The sequence below is a fragment of the Salminus brasiliensis genome, chromosome 21 (genome assembly GCF_030463535.1).
Source record: "Salminus brasiliensis chromosome 21, fSalBra1.hap2, whole genome shotgun sequence".
Taxonomy (NCBI): domain Eukaryota; kingdom Metazoa; phylum Chordata; class Actinopteri; order Characiformes; family Bryconidae; genus Salminus; species Salminus brasiliensis.
Window position 1 is genome coordinate 8059072 of NC_132898.1, and position 21412 is coordinate 8080483.

General features: G+C 43.6%; 1 protein-coding gene across 1 annotated transcript; it reads right to left on the reverse strand.

The window, feature by feature from the left end:
* Positions 1 to 902: 902 nt before the first annotated feature.
* On the reverse strand, positions 903 to 21412 carry mfsd4aa (major facilitator superfamily domain containing 4Aa). Its single transcript, XM_072666009.1, has 10 exons — positions 21071 to 21412; positions 17708 to 17906; positions 17157 to 17396; positions 12570 to 12741; positions 10386 to 10501; positions 10103 to 10276; positions 6412 to 6559; positions 2668 to 2738; positions 2475 to 2595; positions 903 to 2380 (listed from the first exon to the last, which is right to left on the reverse strand). The coding sequence occupies exons 1-10, from the start codon at positions 21340 to 21342 to the stop codon at positions 2322 to 2324; spliced, it is 1572 nt and encodes a 523-aa protein (XP_072522110.1). The 5' UTR covers positions 21343 to 21412; the 3' UTR covers positions 903 to 2321.

A 21412-nucleotide genomic window follows, 5' to 3' on the forward strand; every position in this document is an offset into this window, starting at 1 on the left:
ATGGAGTGGGTTGAGGAGTGAGGAGAACTTGTGGGATTGTGCTGGAGAAATCCACTACATAACCACTATAGGAAGTTCTGTGGACCACTGTAGTTTAGATATTTAGATGATCATGAAGACCAGAGGTGGGCCAGAGTTGGACAACATACTGAAAGGTGACCACTGACACATGCTAGGTGAATTGGCTATGCTAAATTGATCGTGGATGTGAATGGCTGCATGTGTGGCACCCTGCAAAGGATTGGCCTCCTGTCCAGGGGGTATTCTTTCCTAGCGCCCAATGGTTCTGGGTAGGATCCAGTCCTGGCACGACCCTGGCCAGGAAGAAGCGAATAAGATGAATGAATTATTAAGCCAGTGAAAACAGCATCTGAAATAACAGACCAGCTTTTGCACACTGTAATGGGCTCTGAAGGATGCCCAACTTCCACAGTAGTAGTTCTTGGCTTGCGTACATGGTTCTATTGCAATGATAAAGATTCTTCAGTAGGTTCATCATGTTCTTGTCTTTCTTACAACACTGGAATCAGAACCATCCTGATGATCACTGCAATAATCCAACCACAGCCAGCTAGTCAGACAGTAATGGCACAAAGACATTGCTTACCTCAGCTTTTAGCGTTAGCTACAGCCAGTCAGCCAAAATAACATGGCTAGCATGCGTTTTTCAAATACTTACACTTCGTCCAGGCAACTGATCCTTCTTTTGGGAATAGTTTCACTGTCGGTCCTGCATTGCATTGACCCAGAGAGGTTAGCGAACTGTGTGTGGGGGACATTGCTAGCCATGCAGTCAGTGGATTGGAACACCAGAGGCTCAAAAACCAGAAAAATGTGGGACATGGGGCCTTAAAATGAGCGAGCAAGAATGAAGTAGATATGAGAGGTATACAGTTTGCACATATGAGAGTTTAATCACTGCACTGGTATGTGTTCATACTGATATTTGGGCTTTATAATGAATTATGAAAGTTTTTTTTTTGTTTTTTTGTTTTTTTAACAAGCAGCTGATATGATTTTACATCCATTTCTCAAACACACTGAAGTACAAAAATAAATATCTGGTGCAAAATCTCACTCAGAAAACTGTCCGTTGCTCCGTTCCTCGAGTGACACTCGTCCCGTGAGGGGTTTGAAAGAGCAAAGTGCAGACGCTTTTCAATTCAGACGCTCGTCAATGGTTAACATCAAATGAGCTTCCTTAAAGGAGTAGTTTGGCGAAAAGTCAGATTAACAAGATTCGTCAACGACCCCAAATGCAGCCAGTCAAACAGCCAAGACCTGTTTGGGATCTGAAGTTTGCTTCTTTGGATTTAAACAGGCAAGGGGAGGCTAACGTCGCGAAGAAACACTGGACTGAGACTGTCACCAATCTCAATTCTGCAAATACACGCCGACAAGCAGCTTAACACACTCAAAATATATCCGGATCTTAAACTGATGTGGTTTAGAACATGGTATGACTTATTTAACGCTCCTAAAAATGAAGGTGTGTGAACTGTTCTATGAGTGATGCTATAGAAGTCAGTTTTAAGAGTAGTCTAAAACTTCTCAGCAGGGCTCAATAGTGGGGCAATTCCAGTTTTACCTTAATTTAGTAAGACTTACTGAATAATTAATAGTTTTTAAAGCAAATAAATGAAGATTTTATCAAGTTTTTACAGAAACGCGATTGGTCATAGTCCAAGTCCAGTGTCTGTTAGCACCATTAGCATAGCAGCTCCTGTTAAAAGCTAAAGAAGCACACATCAGATGTTATGACTGATCGACTGCATCTGGGATCAGTAATCAACAACGTTCAACTGATGGTCACTAAACTATTCCTGTAACTGAAACATGATACTGTAGCTATACTGTCCAGTTGGCTCAAACCGGACCTTGCAAAGCTCTTAGTCGAGCCCAGCGCACTGACCTCGCCAAAACAGGACGAGTACAGTAGTGTCTTGTGGTTTAAATCAGTGAATGAATGAAAGCAAAGACCAAACAAGCAAAGCTGATCATGCAGGTCCAAAACACACGCTGGCTTTGCGTTGACCTCCCTGACAACAAGTCAGTGACAGAACGAGGATGCGAAAGCCTGAGGCAGACTTGAGCACAATCAGCGCGGAATGATTTTCGTTTGATCTGTTTCCTTTAAATAATTTCCCCAACGTTTGATCATTTTGACATCCGGGGCCTTGAGCACAGTCTCCTCACACGGGCCTCCAGCAAGCGATTCCAGTCATAGTCCCATCTACGTTCCTCCTCCCTCTGCAGAGCTGCAGTCTGCGAGGTTAGAATGACTTTGCTTCCTCTGGTCCAGCTTCAGCACCGTCCCACCATCAGTGCTTGGCCCCGTTAGCCCTGGGCTTCTCGGCTATTGAGGCTGTATTGGTGATCGCTGTTCAGAAACACAGATCCCCATTCAGAATGAGCTTTTTATTATTTTTTTTTTTTCACAGTGAAAGAATAACGTAGTTAATAAAGGCAAATACCTGTCATGTACTTTTTGTGTATATGGTAAACCACCAGCAGCACCAGAAAGATCGTGAAGCCCATGCAGCCAAAGATCATGCCACACACCAAGAAGCTATAGCTGCCATGAGAGTTGATGACCTGATGGACAGAGGAGTATTAGCTGTACGCATTAGGTTGCGGTCATGTTCTACACATGGGAACTTTCCTTACCGATCCTACGAGCAACTGCAGCAACATTTCCCCCATCCCAGCGAAGGTCACAAGCACCGTAGTGGCACAACCTGGGAGAGGGAAAAAATAAATAAAAATTTAACAATAGTTTCAATTTGTGTCGTTTAAAGAGTTTGTAAAACTGCAAAAAAAAAAAACATTTGAGAACCCTACATTTTTCATAGGCCACTGTTAGTGCTGCGAGTATAGCTGTGAGGATTTAATGCATTCAGTAAGAAGTGAGGGCAGGATGCTAGATGATCACCACCCCACCCCATCTCCAACTCCCCAACTCATCCCAAAAGTATTGGATGGAGCACCACCTTTCATTCCAGAGAACACAGTAGCTCCACTGCTCCACAGCTCAATGCTGGGGGGCTTTATACCCCTCTAGCCCACGCCTTGCATTAGACATGGTGCTCTTAGATTCAGGTTTATCTGCTCCAGAGAGTCCTATTCTATTTGCAGGGACTTCTCTACAGGGACCCGTCAGCAACAATGCATTCATTAGAAGCGGTGTCCACAAACATTTGGACATACAGTGACGACAAGATAAGACAAGACATCCATAGACACCATTTGTGACATTTTTTTGAGACACAGACAGACTTTGGCTTTGCTCAAGGGTCCGAAGGCAGCAGCTTAGTGGACCTGGGCATCGAATCCACAACCCTATGATCAAACCACTAAGCCACCATCCTCTTACACTCCAAGTGCTATCTAGAGTATCAGGGATCTACCAGACAGCCTAAAAAGAGACACAAGGACTCCAGAAACGAATGAAGGCTGCTGTGGCGTTACACAATGACATTCAGAAAGCCATCTGAGAACCAACTCTTTACGGCTATTACAAACACCCTCAGAGCACTGAATACATGAATGCACACGTATTATCTATAGTAATATAGAGATACAGGGCTAGGAAACTATGCTGCACATTCCTATTACGCAATTCCCAAAGATACATCTGAGCTGCTAGGACATGCTTTTATTGCTTCATTAGTTTTGCACTGGAGCTATAAGGACAAGCTACTATTCATATATGGGGTTAGTTCTACATGAAGAGAAGGAGTAATGTCATTATACCACATGTAATGTTTATTCACACGACATATGAAATCTCATATCAGTGACAGAGAAGGGAGCGGCTATTTGTTTTACGAAATGCTGCCACACCAAAACAAACGTAGAAATTGGCACTTTTGAGGACCTTGAGTTTGGGCAAAATTCTGTACTCTAAATTCCAAAGCAAACCTACTTATACAGGGTTCAAACACTTTAGCCAAAATCAATTTCAAGGACTTTCCAGGACTTTTCAAGTACCAAAAAACTAAACTCCAGGACCAAAAATGTTCCCATAATTTGTTTTCGGGAACGTTTAGCTTCAGGAAAGACTGTCCAGGCGAGCTTGTGTTTTATTATATTTTAATATTCAATGACAACAGGAGCTCATTACAATATTTTCCATGACTTGTAAGTACTTTTTTCAAATTTTGTTATTTTTCAGGGACTGGATTTTGGCATTTTCCTGGTTTTCCAGGACCCATATGAACCCTGTTATAGTAATAATACCTGGGGTTTGAGAATAAGCAGGGTACATGCTCATAATTACAGCCTTAAAAAGGGGGGGTGGGTTCTCTATAGAGTGGTTCTGTTCCTGGCTCACTATGATGGAGAACCTCTGGTAAACACTGATCAGCCATAACCTCAGCACCACCTGTCCAATACGGAGTAGGGTCCCCTTGTGCCACCACAATAGATCTGACCAATTAGCATGGACTTTACCATACCTCCTCAATATAAGGCCAGTGACCAGTGCTATCTGCCACCAAGATTTGCAGTAGAGCAGTTAGCAGTACATCCTTAAGTAATTTTGGGAGAAAGACTACGCCCGTAACCCCTCCTTATCTAGGTCTTCATCACTTTTATATACCCACACCTCACAGTCTATCCTCGTTTGAACAAACTTCACAACCACCACTCCAACAGTGGACCAGCCTTCACACACAGACCATGGCAAGCTGATCCAGACTCCTGGCCAAAAACAACAAACTCAAACACGCTCTCCCGTTTCACCTCAGATTTCTGATTGCTCAAAACCTGCAAGGTCTAATGAAAATGTAACAAATGTAGAGGGACCTCATGCCTCCATTTCCACCTGCCAAAACAACCACCACCACTACCAAGTGGTGCAGCCATCACCAAGGCAACGTTTACATAGCGTTTACATAACCACTGTAGACGGTGGGTGGTTGGCTAGTCATAAGCAGTGGCTACCACTGACCTGGCTGTAGCAGTGAAGTTAAAAAGGTTGTGCCTTAGACTAGGGCTGGACAATATGGTAAAAATACCAGATCACGATATTTAAAGGCTTTTTTTTCTCATCAGTAGCATCAGTAGCAACAGATCCTTAAAAATTACCAGACTAAATACAGTGATTTTTATTCCACATTTGCTGCAACATCTTCATATAATTAAACCAGTCTAATTACACTGAAACCTGCAGCTGATCAGAGTTTATTAATGGTAACGATAAATGCAATACAATACAACAGCATTTATCATGATACAATAAAATATTGTCATATTGCCCAGCTCTACCTTAGACTTCTATTCCTCGTGCTGTATAAGGTAGGACCCTGGTGAGTTTTTCTCTAGCATGCTGAATTGGTAGCTGATGAAGTCTCCAGGCATGTTAGTGTGAGGTCAGTAATTACATATTGTATAATTCAACTGTGGAAAATACAATGACGTAGGCCAGTTGGCTAGGTAGTGGTTATCACCTCACTATATTAATGCCTGTTGGACAAGTTCTCCCTAGCTTGCCTAGTCAACCTGTTTAAAAAATAAAAAAATAGGCAGAGGCCAAATTCCATCTCTGTCCAAAATACACAGCTGGTGCATATGGTTGTCTTGTCTTGTTTAATAGAAATGTGTGACTGTGAAGAACCTTTAAATTGGTAATGAATCATCACATCAAATGATGGTTCTTCAGCTCTCTAAAGGGTCCCTTACACATATGCGTTTCTATGGAATCAGATGTGGCTCTTCTATGGCATCCCTCAAAGAACCCTTAGAAGCACCTTCATTTTTAAGAGTGTGTCTGGAATACATGCACATATTTTAGTACCAGAACATTTCTAAGGGAGTGATTTAGGGTGACGTCATATTTAATAGAAGAGGACTTAGATTAATTGGACAAAGAGGGAGCGCGGTGTAGCCGTAGAGAATGAACTAATGCTGCTTTAATTTTTCTCCACCGGATCAGAGATTATTCAGCCACCCAGACTAATACGGCTTGCATTTGGCAGGTCCAGTAATATCATTCAAAATTTAGCAGCGCAGAACCCTCCTAATTCTTCAGACGTCTGATGAGATCAATTATCACCCGCTTGAATACTGATTGAGCGGCTGAGCTTGGAAGTGCCGTCCCCGTACGAGGACCGACTAGATGAATTGTGAATTAAAAGACCTGTCAGTCTCACCGCATGCTTAAGACCTGTCAGTCCAGGGCACTCACGCTGGGAGGCCAAATCTAAAGCAGTGAAGGTGTGATAGCACTTGGCAGGAGCGATCGGTTTCAGGGATCGACGTTCCAAATGAGGGCATTTCCTTTAACTGTATCCTTGACCTTAGTACTAAACCTCCAGCACACGCCGCTGTAATCACTCGCTGTCTGGCAATAACAGCAACCAGAGGCATTAATGAAAAAGGGCTTGTAGGGACAACTGCTGCTGTAAATACCTTTGTAGTCCAGGATGTCTTCGGTGAACGCCAGCATGCAGGGGTAGATACTGCTGATAAAGAGACCCAGAAAGCAGGTGCCAATGAACAGGAACACACTGTTTGTGTAGAGTATGAGCAGAAGGAACAGGGTGATTATCACACCGACCTGGAGGGAGAGGAAATCACAAAACAACAAAAAGGTTATAGTGCCAGGAAGCATCTTAAAATCATCAGAAAAAATGAATGCTGCTTTTTAAAGTAGTTCTTATTATTTTTATATATCAGTTGATGCCTCTAGAACACCACTAATGTTAATAATAATAATAATTATAGCAACTTTATAAATCAGCATTGTTACTAAGGCTTGTGGGTCACGAGTTCGAATCCCAAGCCATGCTGCTTTGCCATCAGCATCCGAAGTCAGAGAGAGCACAATTGGCCGTGCTTTCTCCGGGTGGGTAGATGGCATTCTCTCCCCTCATCACACACACATAGCTGTTAGCTGGTGTGGGGAAGCTAGGGACCTAGTTGGGTCCCAAGTGGGTCAGTTGCCCGGCAATGTCGCATTGGTAGAATCTCGAAAAAAGGTGTTACCTCCTCTCTTAAGCACCTGAGGCCGTCTGAAACTGCCCATTTCACCTAACATAGCAGAGCTGTGATCTGTGTTTCTTCCAAGACCTAAAACTGCTTAGTCAGACATCTGATCTTGTGGTCGTGTTCTTAGAATTTTCTTTGAAAATGTCGAAAGTACCATGTAGATATTTGTACAGGCATGATATTTGTCTGCAGCACCCGCACAGCTCAAAATCTGCATTTCTAAAAATAATCTAACCTCTTAGGTACAGTGAATGTTAATGCAGGTCATCAGTTCACCCAGCATGTCAAAGTCCAGTTATGTATTTGTGTGGGAATACTAATGCCTGCTTTGGTCTGCATTAAATAAATGAATACATAAATAAACGGCAGGTTTTAAACTGGTGGTAAATACATTTTTACCGCCACTGCTGGCTGTTACCACCATAACTTGGTTAAGCCTCATCTGGCCTGGTCTGGTCATTATTATAAGTTCTTTATAAATTCTCATCCATGGTAATTAAACATCAGAAAACATTCAGAGGCAGGGACACATCAGTTAAATCAGTAATAAAGATTACAAACGCTTTTAAATGACGTATCAGAAATCATGCTTAATAAGACTATGGCCATGAACTAATACAGTAAACAGTTCATTTTAATTTCATGTTTTTAAGTATAGGGCTGCAATTAAAAATACATCATTCAAAGGTTAATAATGGCTGACACTAAAGGTTTTAATATGGGAAAAGAAAAGGTGACATTCTAGCTCCAAACAAAAACTTATAGCTACCAGGTTAGCAATGCGCTCGCACACTTACACACTCACACACAGTGATCTAGTGACCCTAGTGATCAAACACACAGTGACTGAGCACACGTGCCCGGAGCGGTGGGCACCCCTTGTTGCAGCGCCCGGGAGCAGAGAGGGTAAAGGGCTTTGCTCAAGGGCCCCAAAAGTGGCAGCTTGCTGACTCCTGGGTATCGATCCCACAACCCTGTCATCGTATTTGGTCTCTATAGGATATAAATGGTTTTTTTTTGTTGTTTTTTTTATAAAAAAAAATAAATAAATACAAATGTATGACATGGCCTACAACAGCTAATAGTAACAGTAGCAGCCATCTATTGGTTGAAGACTGAATCTTATGCACACTTTTGTCATACAGAAGGTCATACAGTGTCCAACATAGGTCCACATTGGTTTAACAGTTGGATACAAGTGTGTGGTTATTTAGGCCTGCAGTTAGCACTGAGCTAACCTGGTTAGATTATGTATTAGCAGTCTGCACAATGTTAACTGGCACCAAAAGCTTCCATTACGGTGGGACTTACACAAAAACTATTCCTTAAACTATTTCTTAAAATGAAAGTTAAGTTTTTTGTTTACGCATAAATACTAAAACTACGTTGCGAGGTGAAAACCATGTCTGAGCTCCAACACATCAACCTTTTTTCCACCGTAACAGCAGTCAGAGCACAGTTGGCGTCCTTATTTCACTCATTCCGTCACCCCCAGACACAGTTTATGACCACGACACAGCGTTGGAGAAACAAGTAACACTGGTAAACTCTAGTCATTGCCTGTTCATTTGGCCCTGAACCAGTTAAGCCCCAGTCAGCCCTGCTGTGCACAAATGAACCAATCCCGGCCAAACCTGTGGTGTTACAAACATCTCAGCACAAACGATCCAATTAACACGGGCCTCGGCACTGTCAATATCGCATTCAGACATCTCCCATTTGCCAAGTGGTTGTGGCACAGCAGGAACAAGGATGTGTATTTTCAGTCCTGTCCTTTGTTCATTTATGGCTTGTTCTCTTTTATGGCTTGAATGACTTTGCAAACTGACCCATGTGAGCCGGTGTCACCCATTTGTTTCCAAACAAAAGTTACAGAGCCAGTAAAACGGAGTCGTGATATTTATTAGTAGAACAGTCTGGGGGAGTATATAAAAGTACATTGGATAAACATGGTCAGTTTGACAGAGCAAGTATTAGAACAAGGAAACTGTTGGATATTTTGATCATTTTTATTGTGTTATTTGTTGATGTTTTGTTGAGGCTTGCCATTAATATTACTGCTGCATTTACGAACTAAAATAATGAATGATAATAAAACAGTATTTCCTTCAAAGAAGCATAAAACAATTAGTGTCTAGTAAATCCAGAGAGTATACGGTAGAGAATGCGAAGGAGTTAGTAAATAAATAAATAAATAAATAAATAAAGGAAATATATCCCCCCATATCAGTGAAATCTAGTTAAACAGCTTAAAGCTAAACATTAGATTTGGATTAGATTTATGGCATTTAGCTGACGTTCTTATACAGAGCGACTTACAAGGTTACTCATATTACATAAGTGGGCTAAATGTACCTCTTTCCTCTCATTACTCTTAGAGCAATGTTGGTCGGCACAGGTGTTACGCCATCACCCCCCTCTCCAATCTCCACTACGCCCCGTTACGCCATCACCCCCCAAATCTCCACTACGCCCCGTTACGCCATCACCCCTCCTCCAATCTCCTCTACGCCCCGTTACGCCATCACCCCTCCTCCAATCTCCTCTACGCCCCGTTACGCCATCACCCCTCCTCCAATCTCCTCTACGCCCCGTTACGCCATCACCCCTCCTCCAATCTCCTCTACGCCCCGTTACGCCATCACCCCTCCTCCAATCTCCTCTACGCCCCGTTACGCCATCACCCCTCCTCCAATCTCCTCTACGCCCCGTTACGCCATCACCCCTCCTCCAATCACCTGAACGCCATTTTATGCCATCACCACCCCTCCAATCACCTGAACGCCCTTTTATGCCATCACCCCCCCCCTCCACTCACCTCAACGCCCTGTTACGCCATCACCCCCCTCTCCAATCTCCTCTACGCCCCTTCACGCCATCACCCCCCTCCTCCTATCACCTCAATGCCAGGTTACGCCATCACCCCCTAATCTCCTCAACACCATCACCCTCCCTCTCCAATCTCCTCTATGCCCCGTTACGCCATCACCCCCCCCCTCCAATCACCTCAACGCCCCGTTACGCCATCACCCACCAATATCCTCAACACCAGTATTCCCCCTGTTATACTGCTATGAGTTAAATTAGCTGTAGAACTGCTGACCACCCTTACCTGGTTGAACGTGAGCAGGCGAACAGGTTTGATGCGGTACGACAGGGGTATGGAGGCCAGACGTCCCACAGTGATAGACGCCCAGAAGACGCTAGTCAGGTAGCCGGCCATCTTGTGAGGCAGGCTCATGGGTGGAGCCACAGCGTAGGTGTAAACAAAGCCTGTGTATGACCCCTGAGGTGCACAGGAGAAAGATTCAGATGAGAAGCTCCTCAAGCATCCCACAATTATCTACAATTCAGTTTGTGAAGCGCTTCTAGCTAATATGGCTGGTCTCGCTTACCACAATGCCATCTGAAAAGAAAAGCACCATCCCTCCAAAAACATGGAGCCCAAAGAAGGAGAGAGGAAGTTCCTTTAGTTTGCTGAGGTGGCAGCAGTTCATCATGTTTGTGTGGCCTGTAGAGGAAACACAAAGGTTCTTGGTCACCCTTGAATTCAGTACAACTGGCTTTCTTTGCCATGTTGGCTGGACAAACCCTAGCAAATATAACAAGAGCTTACAGCTGGCTTTAGGCTCAAGTCATGACTAAGTGACTAAGACGGCAAGCCCATTTTTATTCCTGACACATGCAAAACTTCACTGTCAGGCAAAAACCTTGTATCTCCAACTGCCAACTTTACAGAAGAAGGAATAAAGTCATATTTCCATTTTAGAGCATTTCTATTGGTCCATTCATCATGAAGTTGCACCAAAATATAAAGAACAACTGCCAGGTTCATATTTGTTCATAGGACAAAAAGTCAAAAAATTGCAAAATATTGAGAATATGGAAGGTTTTAGTGTGACAGCAATGAGAAGTAATATCTTCAGGGCTTCTGCAGCCATGTTTAGCCATGGTACGCCTGTACTGTCCTTCCAATGTTTGTAGCCACCTTGCCTTCTCTAGAATTATTTGTTCTTCCCTATTACTCATGATTGTATTTCATGATTAATGTTCTTCTGGCTCAAAGGTGGTTTGAACACCTGGAAGGTTTGAGTGCAGACACCACAGCAAGGGGATAAAATGTGTGGGCTTTGGCTTTAATCTCAGGGAACAGGTTTTATCAGATGCTCCTGCAGTTCTGCAGTTTTTGCAAATAGAAATATCAAAATCCTAAAAGAACTATAAAAGACAGCACGGCAGGGTGAAAAATGAGTGAAACACGCCAGACATAATACGTGTCGCAGTTCACCAAGTATATACACAGACACAGACAGACACAGACTTAAAAATAAAAATGCTACAAAGGGTTTTTTAAGTAATGCCACAGAACCATGAAAGACTTGGTTTCATAGAAAAACATTTTTGGCAAAGAGAAGCAAGTGTAAAGAACCTTTTCAATTCTAAAAGAAGTCAAGGGTCTTGAAGGTTATTTACCAAATCCTTTATAAAATGGTATGTAATGAAACTGAAAATGGTTCTTCTATGGCAGTAATCCAGGGAACCATTTGTAGCATTATTTTTAATAATAAATAGTGTATGGTGACACTTTGACAAGGAGGGCAGGGAGGTTTCCTATTCGCTTGACTGTTGGACATACTAAAAGCAATACACACATCAAATGCTGACATTGCCAGTTAGACAAATCATCATTTTGGTTCTCTAAGGGTGACCACAGACAACTATGGAGGAGTTCAGGTTCAGTTCAAGTTCAGGTTGGTCTTATTTGAAGAACAATCCTACAAATACTGTGTCTGACCAAGCAATGGTCTGCACCAATGGCCATAGAAAACGTGGACACCGTGATTCCATTGTCTTCAATTCTATAGAAACGAAGCCAAAACTGAACAAAGGTGGAGCCAGATTCGTCTACTCATTTGACAGAGCCACCCCACATTTTCCCAAGCATGTCTCAGACCACCTTCTTTGAGTGTCCAGCGCAGAAGCAGAGTGGAAATCCCCCCCTGAATTTCCAGTTTGCCCAGTAAGTTGAATTATACAACAGTATAAGTACAGCCTATGCAAGTTCCACTACAACTCAGCTACTCCATGTAACGAACAGAAAGGGCGCCTTGCAGGTCCTGCAGAAAACCGGTCTCATCCAGCCAAAGCTGTCAAAGTATATCCTCGCCTTTTTACTATAAAGCAAAGTACATGTTTAAAAACTTCTAATTTCTGAGGGAATATAAAAAAATGGGCCAATATTAGCACAATGGAAACTGTTGGAATTAAGACGCTGGAGATGGAAGGACAGTTTAGAGGGGAAAAGTGATATTAAAACATGGGAAGGGGCGGAGCTACACATCATACTGCAACCAGCCAGCAGAGGCACTAGAGCTGTGGTTGCTTCACTTAGGAGACGTTGCGCTGTCCATGTTTTCTACAGTCATCTGTCTGCACTACTTCTAGCACCAAACGCTAATCTGCTAAATGTCTCCAAAACCACCAAGAGGTACTATGCATAAACCCTGTTCCAGGAACAAACAGTGCAATAGTGCATGAATGACAAAAGTAAGCAGACGTCGCTTCTGGTAGACTCTTGCCTGTCGGTTCAGGAGGTCCCTGTGAGGACACGTCCATCTGTTCGAAACCTCTCTGCGACTTCACCGTGCACATGCGTGTGTCCCCATCCAGGAGACGTGGACTGCGTTCAGAGCAGCAGGTCAGTACCCGCTCCCGATACATCAGAACCATCACAGCGATGGGCACAGGCAGCTAGACAGGACAGAAAGAGGCGATTACTGTTATTTAGGTCAAGTCAAGTCAAGCTTTATGGTCATTTCTTCACATCATAGCAATATGTTGAGCGAGAAAAGATATACACAGTTCCTCTTGGAAGCGGCCATGCCTTAAAAACAGCAGCAGATAAGAAGACAACAGCAGAGTCAATAAATACAATCAATGCATAAAATAAGTGACCTGGTACACCGTATAATGAAGTAAATAAATACAGTGCTCAGTACAGGACAACAGACAGAGAATCAAATGTTTAGCTCCTAAAGCAATCACTATTAGGACCCCCTATATATTAGATATGCTAAGGTGCAGGTGATTTTCTGCATGTGAACAGACCAAACCCAAGACACTTCTAATTCCTGCTTAAATGGTGTTCTCTAGACATTTAGAGGGACTATGTTGAGGGGCTCAGTGACAAAATCTAAAAGATTTGGGCCCCTTTTACTGAACAGCTCAGTAGTATTTTACCAGAATTTGGCTTTCGCTACACTAAATGAAAAATAAAAAAAAGTATTGGGACACCTGCTTATTCATGGTTTCAAAATCAAGGGTATTCACAAAAAAAGGGTGTTGGAGTGACTGTCTCTACTGTCCTAGATTTTCCTATAGCATTGCAGTGAAAATTTGATTGCATTCTGCAACAAGAGTGTTCCTCACATGTCAAGTAATGTAAAGTCATGTCATCCTGAGTATTGGATGGAGATCCATCAATCATTCCAGAGAACACAGTTCCACTGCTCCACAGCTCAATGCTGGCGGGCTTTATACCCCTCTAATCCACACCTGGCATTAGGCATGGGGCCAATAGGTTCATGTTTATCTGCTCCAGAGAGTCCTATTCTATCAGCAGTATAGTGCAAACAACTGAAACTGCTGTAGTGTGCTCAATTTGTTACCATATTAAATTCTAAGTGTCTCTAAGTATCTCAGTATCCTTATATCCCAACATTTATGATCTCAGATATTTAAATAAGAATTCATTTTTTGTAACAATAAAATAAAAATCTTCATATTGGTCAGGAACGTTGTTCCACAGCCAACACTGCCAACAGTGCAGCACATGTACAGTCTTGTGCACATGTACTGGTGACGGAACATGATTATGAATTGACTTAAGATTTAGTTCTCTCAAGTAAAGTGACCCGAGCCAAAGGCAGACTGCAATACATAACAATGAGGAGCAGGGTGGAGGTAGTAGCTCAGGCTGAAAGTGCTTCATTAAGCTTTTTGAAGCCCAAGTTACTTATACCCTTACTCCTGGGCTCCCATCGCACGGCCCGATTTAGTTGTTTTCTTTGCTCAAGGGCAGATTGAACACAACGGTTCGCTAGACAGGCTTCTATCTTAATTCTACATTCTAGTGCACCAACGCATGCCAGTCTAAACCCATTCCATTCAGTTTGAGGGCATACTGGTGAATGAGTGACAGACTAAGGGGGAAACATTTAAAAGAGTGGGACCAGCTCTATAAAACATGAGCACATGCTTCCCCTTCCCTTTCCAAACCAAACGCGCTGAAGCAAAACTGTTCAGGCAGAGCAGAAATGCCTCCTTTGTGTTTCCACTGACCTCCTGTTAGTCCCTTTATGAATTATTCTTTAATGCCCACCGTTACACCCCCCCAATAATCTCCCCAACTATACCCATCTCCTTAACCCCATTACCCCACCCCCAATCTCCTCAACCGCCCGTTACGCCGCCACCCCCATCTCTTCAAGCCCCTGTTACGCCACCCCAGTGATCTCCTCAACACCCCCTCACTCTACCCCCATTTCTTCAACCCTGTTACACCACCCCTCCATCTCTTCAACCCCATTATGCCACCCCTAATCGTCTTCTCAACACCCCCCTCTTCCTCAACCCCGTTACACCACCCCATCTCTTCAACCCCGTTACACCACCCCAATCGTCTCCAACACTGTTATGCCACCCCCATCTTTTCAACCCCCTGTTATGCCACCTCATCATCTTCTCAACACCCCCTCACTCCACCCCCACCTCTCCAACCCCATTATGCCATCCCCCCATCATCTTCTAAACACCCTCTCACTCTACCCCCCCATCTCTTCAACACTGTTATGCCACCCCCATCTTTTCAACCCCCTGTTATGCCACCCCATCATCTTCTCAACACCCCCTCACTCCACCCCCCACCTCTCCAACTCCATTACACCTCCCCCATCTCGTTAACCCCGTTATGCCACCCCCAATCATCTTCTCAACACCCCCTCACTCTACCCCCATCTCTTCAAACCCGTTATGCCATCCCCCCATCATCTTCTAAACACCCTCTTACTCTACCCCCCCCCCCCATCTCTTCAACCCTGTTACGCCCAACCCCATCTCTTCAACCCCCTATAATGCCCCACCCTCATCTCTTCAACGGCCCATTCCGCCACTGTAAAGCTGCTTTGTGACCACATTTATATAAATACATTTGAACTGAACTGCATTTTAGAGCCGTGCCTTGTGTTCATGACTGGATCTTGACTAAAGTTCAGAGTTAGGAGCTAACTTATATAGCTGCAAAATATCCTGTTATCAATTCACTGGTTTTGTGATGCAATAAAAACTAACGGTTTAATTCTATGGGATGAGGAGAACGCTCAGGCTCTGGCTGCTACATAAACCCGCACAAATGTAACAAGTGGGCCTACAGTGAACAAACGTAGGCTATAGGCACTTTGACACAGCAGGTCTTAAAGAGACCATCAGGTCATCAAAGAGAGCGTTTCAAAGACAAAGCCTCATTTCTTGAGTCAGCACTTTAAGGCTTTTGAGTTTATCCTTTAGGCCGCTCTCTCCGGCCAGATTTAGATGAATCATCAGGCGACTTTAGGGAAAGGACTCTGATGTAGGCTGAGGTTTAGCTGGTTCTTGGAAACTAGCATCAGGTTTCAAACCCAGCTCCTCAAGTGTTCCAACCTCTTCAAGAAGACAATGTAGTCTTTCTGGTGGACCTTCTATCAATCAGCCCTGTTCTGAGTATAATTACACACTATCCTCTCCAAACAGCTTTTGTATTGTAAAGAGCTTCCTGCACCACTTAGATTCCACTAATGGTGGAATTCAGGTCCAGGGTGTATCAAGTTCCCAGGGTGTATGCAAAAGGTCAGAGCCGTACTAATACCGTTGTCAAGGATACAACCATTACCTTGTTCTAATATTCAAATACCATCACAAATAAGCTACGTTTATCTTAGGACTGGTAGAGTGGACAGTGTGGTGGTATGATAGCAGCTCTGCCAGCTGGGTCAACACCGAGCCAAGGATACTGACGCACTGTCTACTGCAATACTGTAACTACCAGCACAGCACTTAAAGGAACAGCTCAGTGAAAAATCCAAAATGACCCAAAAAAGACCCAAAAATGGAGTTGTCATGTCTAAGGTGTGCTTCTTCTTTATTTGCACTGGAGCTAAAAGGCTAATAGATCAATGGAGTGGAAACTGATACCGCACCCACATCTAACATTATGCAAACCACATGCCTAAATTATCTGTTGCCTCAAACTGATCACCAAACTGAGTTGTTGGGTTATCTCTAGCAGACTTGCTTATGTGCCTTTTCACATTTCACTGTTACCTATAAAAGTGCAGAAATGAGAACAGTAGTATCAGTAAGGTTAGGCGGTAGAATGGCGCTGTGCTAAGTTCGATTAAAAGGCAAGAGCAAGCAAACCTGGGAAAAAGCTACTCTCTGTCTTCTTAAAGTCAAAGATACAACACTGACTGTGAATTATGAGCAATAGTTTAACCAGGATTCAGCCATTTGTTAGAAATGGAAAACGCGCTCCTAACCTGCCATGTACAGGGTATGTTATGGTCTTTCACAAGCTTAAAATGTCTTTGTTGAAAACAGCCAAAATATGTTCTAGATAGGGGTGGGCAATGAAACAATATTTAATCATATTGTGATCAATTTTGTTATTGTTATTGTGAAATATTCTTTTCGAAGCATATGAAGGATATCATCAATGCTTGAAGAACACTGATTAACTGCACGCTTCATTGTTTGTATATCACAGTTAATATCACGTATTGTGAAAATGTCTTTAAATATCGTGATGTAATATTTTTACCATATCGCCCACCTCTAGTTCTAGAGCACCGTCATCATCTAAGCACCAACATACCACTAGAATATAGCAGATATTAGCATTTAATGCAGGTAATTTGACCTTATTTGTTGAGTTGAGTTTTGACATTTATGACTCTGAACCAAAGGCCTAGACCTAAAGGCCCTATGGTCATCGTTGCACAGGTTCCAGGATTCCAGGATCTGCTTCATCCATTGCTAATCCAGCATACTCTGCTGAGATCAGCCCGATGCACACCAATACGCCACTTTACATTTGTGATTTTACATGACTGATCCAAAGAGAATGGCCTTACATTGATGAGTGCCATGATCCAGAAGGCATAGGAGACATTGGTAACCACTTCGCCCTGAGTATGGAGCTGGATGTGGGATACATTGTACACATGTCTGCCAGCTAGTTTGTTCCTCAAATGCCTCATTGTTGATGTGGAGTTGATGGTGCTGTTTCCTAAAACACAGTCAGTCTCAGACAGAAAGGGGTCAGCGATGAGAGGACTCAACAACGCCCCAAGACCTACAAAGAAGTGAAGAGCCTGGGGGATGGGGGGAAACACAGGAGACGTTGTTATTCAACCAGTTCATAGTGTAACAATTTGGAGGTTTCTAGATCAACAGGATCATGGACAGATTTCAAAGGGAAGCTTTCAAAGACATGGCCTGAAGCCAAAGACTTAAGCCAGCTCTTGAAAGTCATGAGTTTATCCTTTTGAGCCGCTTACTTTGGCCAGATTAGGATGAAACATCAACTGACTCAAGCCTCTGCTGTAGGGCTAGGTCTAACTAGTTCTCCGAACCCAGCATCAAACTCCCAACCTCATGAGGGGGTGAAAAATGGTGTCCCAACCTGCAGGAAGACCGTGGAGTCCTTCTGGTAGATCTTCACCAACTGCAGGTTGGAGATGGTATCGATGATGCCCATGGCCATACCGGTAATAGCCATGGCGACAGCCAGCATGGGTAAATTTCTGCATATGGGGATGAAGGCGAACACCACAGAGATGATGAAGGTGGACGCAGCAAGGGATGACAAGGAGCAGGCGAGCCTGGAGAAGAGGGAAGGATGGGCATTTTTGAGAAGATACAGTGTAGCGTTATCAATGGTTCAGACAAATCTAGCCTTCGGTAGCTCAAACTCCACAGCTCCACTTTCTGATACAATACTGTTAACTATGAGCTTCTACCAGAGGGTTAGCAGTGCAAATAGTTTGGGCATGACTTTGCGATCACCTTGGCCTTACTCATTTGTTAGCTTACGGGTGCTAGCTTATCAAGTATTGTGACTGGAACAGCATTACAGGGTCCCCTGCCAACTTCTCATGAAAACTGGTTGTTTTGTGTTAAAATGAATCTTGCACTCACAGAAAGAGCCCATCAACCAGACAACTGGCTTAAGCACATTATAAAATGATACATAGTAAATACATTTAATGCTAATCGTTTTTATATAAACAGCTGCCACCTTGAAACGCAATGCAAATAGGGTCCTTTATCTACAGTGCATCAACGCAAAGCACTGCAAACACAATTCTGCTCTCATGACTTTCCAAATTAAACTGGCTAAAGGATATTTGGGGGTCAGAGAGTGACTAATTGAGCGCAAACAAGAGGAGAGCTTTGAATACATTATGAACCCTGGGAGCTAATATGGCTATCTTTATGCTCCCCTGCTGTGTAATGCTGACCATTTACAAGTGCTTTCTGGAAAGTTCCTTTGCCCTAGGCCATATCTTAATTTCCAGGCAAGTTCAAGGCATAGCACACAGTCTTCTAAAAGGGTTTAAAAGGGGTTGGCCATTTTGGAATGCAACAAGGAGCTCAGGGAACAAACTAAAGCAGGCTAGAATGTTAATAGGTTCCTAAATTTAGTTGAATAGGTTCAAGCTAAATGTGCTGTTGGTCACCTTCTTGTATTTCCATGGCAAACTTGGATGCAAATTGGCCCAGCAACGGGACAGGTTACTCTCCAGATTCACATGAAAGCAGCTTTTTCCCCCCATTACTGATTCAAAAAGAAGGCCTCTTATTAATTAGAAAGCAAGAGCTCTCATCATAAGTGTGTGTTTTTTTTTTTAATTTATAATCTCCCCAATTTGGACTGCCAATTACCCAACCTGTATGTAATCTCCCCGACACCAGTGAGGGCGGCTAGCACATGTGCACAGTCAAGACGCCCATTTTTCAAACTGTTTTTGCATTTTAGCCTCAAATGCTCTGTTCTACCAGCAAGAGAACCACACTCATTTCTTTGGTTCTAAATCAGCTCAGAACGGTGCATTGAGAACCGAGGAGGAGGCTAATGCTAATGCACACGCACTAAGTGAATGGACTGCAGAGTGATAAAGGAGCTGGGAGCTGAATGGTCAGGTAGGTCATTCAGACTGGACTGTAAGATAACTATACAATAAAAACTATAGCAGTATAAAACGTTGCTCTAAACCAATCTGATTATCCAATCAGATTAGAATTTAGTCTGATTATAGAAACGGTTGCCAAAAATACAGTGAATTTACTGATGTTTACTATTGTGGATAAGCACATCTTACTCAGGGTCTGGGGCTGCATTCTTTATAGAAACACTAAAATCGGATCAGAATCGGACAATAGTCAGCATTAAGACTCGGATCGGGGGTATAAAAAGCCTCGATCGGGGACAGTGTCTTCTGCTGTTGTGTGTGGAACTGTTCTGCATAGCTCCCTCAACAACACACAGCTAAATCAGACGTTCCTGCCTGTACAGCAAGTCACATCACAGTAAATAAAACCTGGAAAACGGAACCAGCTCGGTCCACCTGCCTTGTGAGGGACACCGATCTCCTTCATAGAAGGCCAGCAGAGCAGGCTGCACGGAACGGGGGTTAAACAAAGCTGCTTTGCTAATCAGATCTTTTAGCTCTCCTGGAGAGGAGAAAGCAAACAGAGAGGCACTGATAGGAGAGCGCGTGCCGTCCTCGACTGTGTCCTTGCTCAATAGGCTTTACAGAGGGCGAGGGACATTAATGAACACATGACATTAATGGACAGACAAACAGGGGTTTCCAGCAACAAAACAAGACCCAAACAGAGGTTACTGCTAGGGTAGGGCATGTGCTTGTGCTGGTGCTGGAGAGAAACACTCGCAAACTGACCACTCGTACACAGGCAGTAGCTGGGTTTCGCAAAGTTAGCCACTTCTCAAGGCTTTCTGGAAGTGCACAGAAACTTAGCTCTGGGCCAGGAGCCCATCAACTGGCTTCTAAGGGAAATGTCACCAGATTTTTCAAATTTCAGAGGCCTTGAAGCCTCCATGTGAACCATGTCACCTCTCTCTCTCTCTTTTTTTATTCTTATTTATAGCAAATTTGAGCTAAACCTAAGCAAATGTCTCAGTTTCTTCATGGTCAGAAAACATCCTACATGTACATTTCCACAATCAACGGTTTAGAAAATGAGATTTTAGGCCAAAACATCTCAAAACATTGAGAAAACCATCAGTCTTGTTCTGATGACCATCACTGTGAACAATTCTGACGCTGTAAGTTTGTCCAGAACGCACAACTAAGCCACGCCAAAATCAATGGCGCTCCCCTTTACCACAGTTCTACCATAAGGCTGCATAGGAAGCCTTATAAGAAAAACAAAGGAGCATTTATCCCTTTATCCCTATATGTCTTGTGAATAAAATTAGGGCTGTTTACTGTTCAGTCTCCCGGATGTGAAGCCCCATTAAAAGAAAAAGTGCCATGAGGAAATCTGGCTCTTCCAGGATTTTGGACAACACTTCTAAACAGGGAATCTCCACATTTCCACCAGCATTAAGCATTATATAAATAATCTGGTATTAATTCCACTCATTTTTCAACATTTCAGCATAATAAATAAGATTATTCAGAGTGCTTTGGTGTGAAATGCTCAGTTCTTTAAATCACCTAGAGGCAGGAATCTCTCAACCTATGGATGTGATAGGAAACCAGGCCTCATGGCGGAAAGATACATGGTAGGCACTGAGACAAAATAGTACCTACAAGAAATGTTAGGTTTTTTCTCAGGTTGGAGGTTTTCTGAGGTTGGAGGTTTTCTGAGGTTGGAGGTTCCTCAGTAAGTATCTCCAGACTAAACCCCTCAGCCTGGCTTTGCTTACATCTGAATGATGCAGTTTGGAAACACACCTAAGCAACAGGTGTTGGTCATGTATCCCTTCACCTGAGGAGAAACTGAAGAGGCTACTTACGACTTGCTGAAGAACCCGCCGACCGAGCTGCCCACGAAGAGGCAGAACTGCTGAGCGAAGAAGACCAGGGTGATGCCCTGCAGGGTCGCCTGGGTCTGGCAGCGCAGGTCCAGCACGGTTGGCCCCAGCAGGGCCAGGCACAGGCCGAAGCTGAAGAAGCCGCTCCAGTAGGTCAGCGTGTGCTGCCAGTGGCTCCTGAACAAAGCCCACATGCGTTCGTCCACCACCTTCAAGATGATGTTGCAGTTGCGGTCGAGCAGCCGGCGGTTCATGGTGACTTAGGCCCGGAATTCAGTCGCTCAGAGCGGAGAGAGCAGGGACGAGTGATCCCGCATGCTTTTA

Excerpts from the sequence above, each read along its gene's own strand:
- mfsd4aa (XM_072666009.1), bottom strand. The coding sequence starts at position 21,342 with ATGAACCGCCGGCTGCTCGACCGCAACTGCAACATCATCTTGAAGGTG. Across the intron at positions 17,397-17,707 it reads ACTCCACGGTCTTCCTGCAG|GCTCTTCACTTCTTTGTAGG; the intron begins GTTGGGACACCA and ends CCCATCCCCCAG. Across the intron at positions 2,381-2,474 it reads ACACAAAAAGTACATGACAG|CGATCACCAATACAGCCTCA; the intron begins GTATTTGCCTTT and ends GTTTCTGAACAG.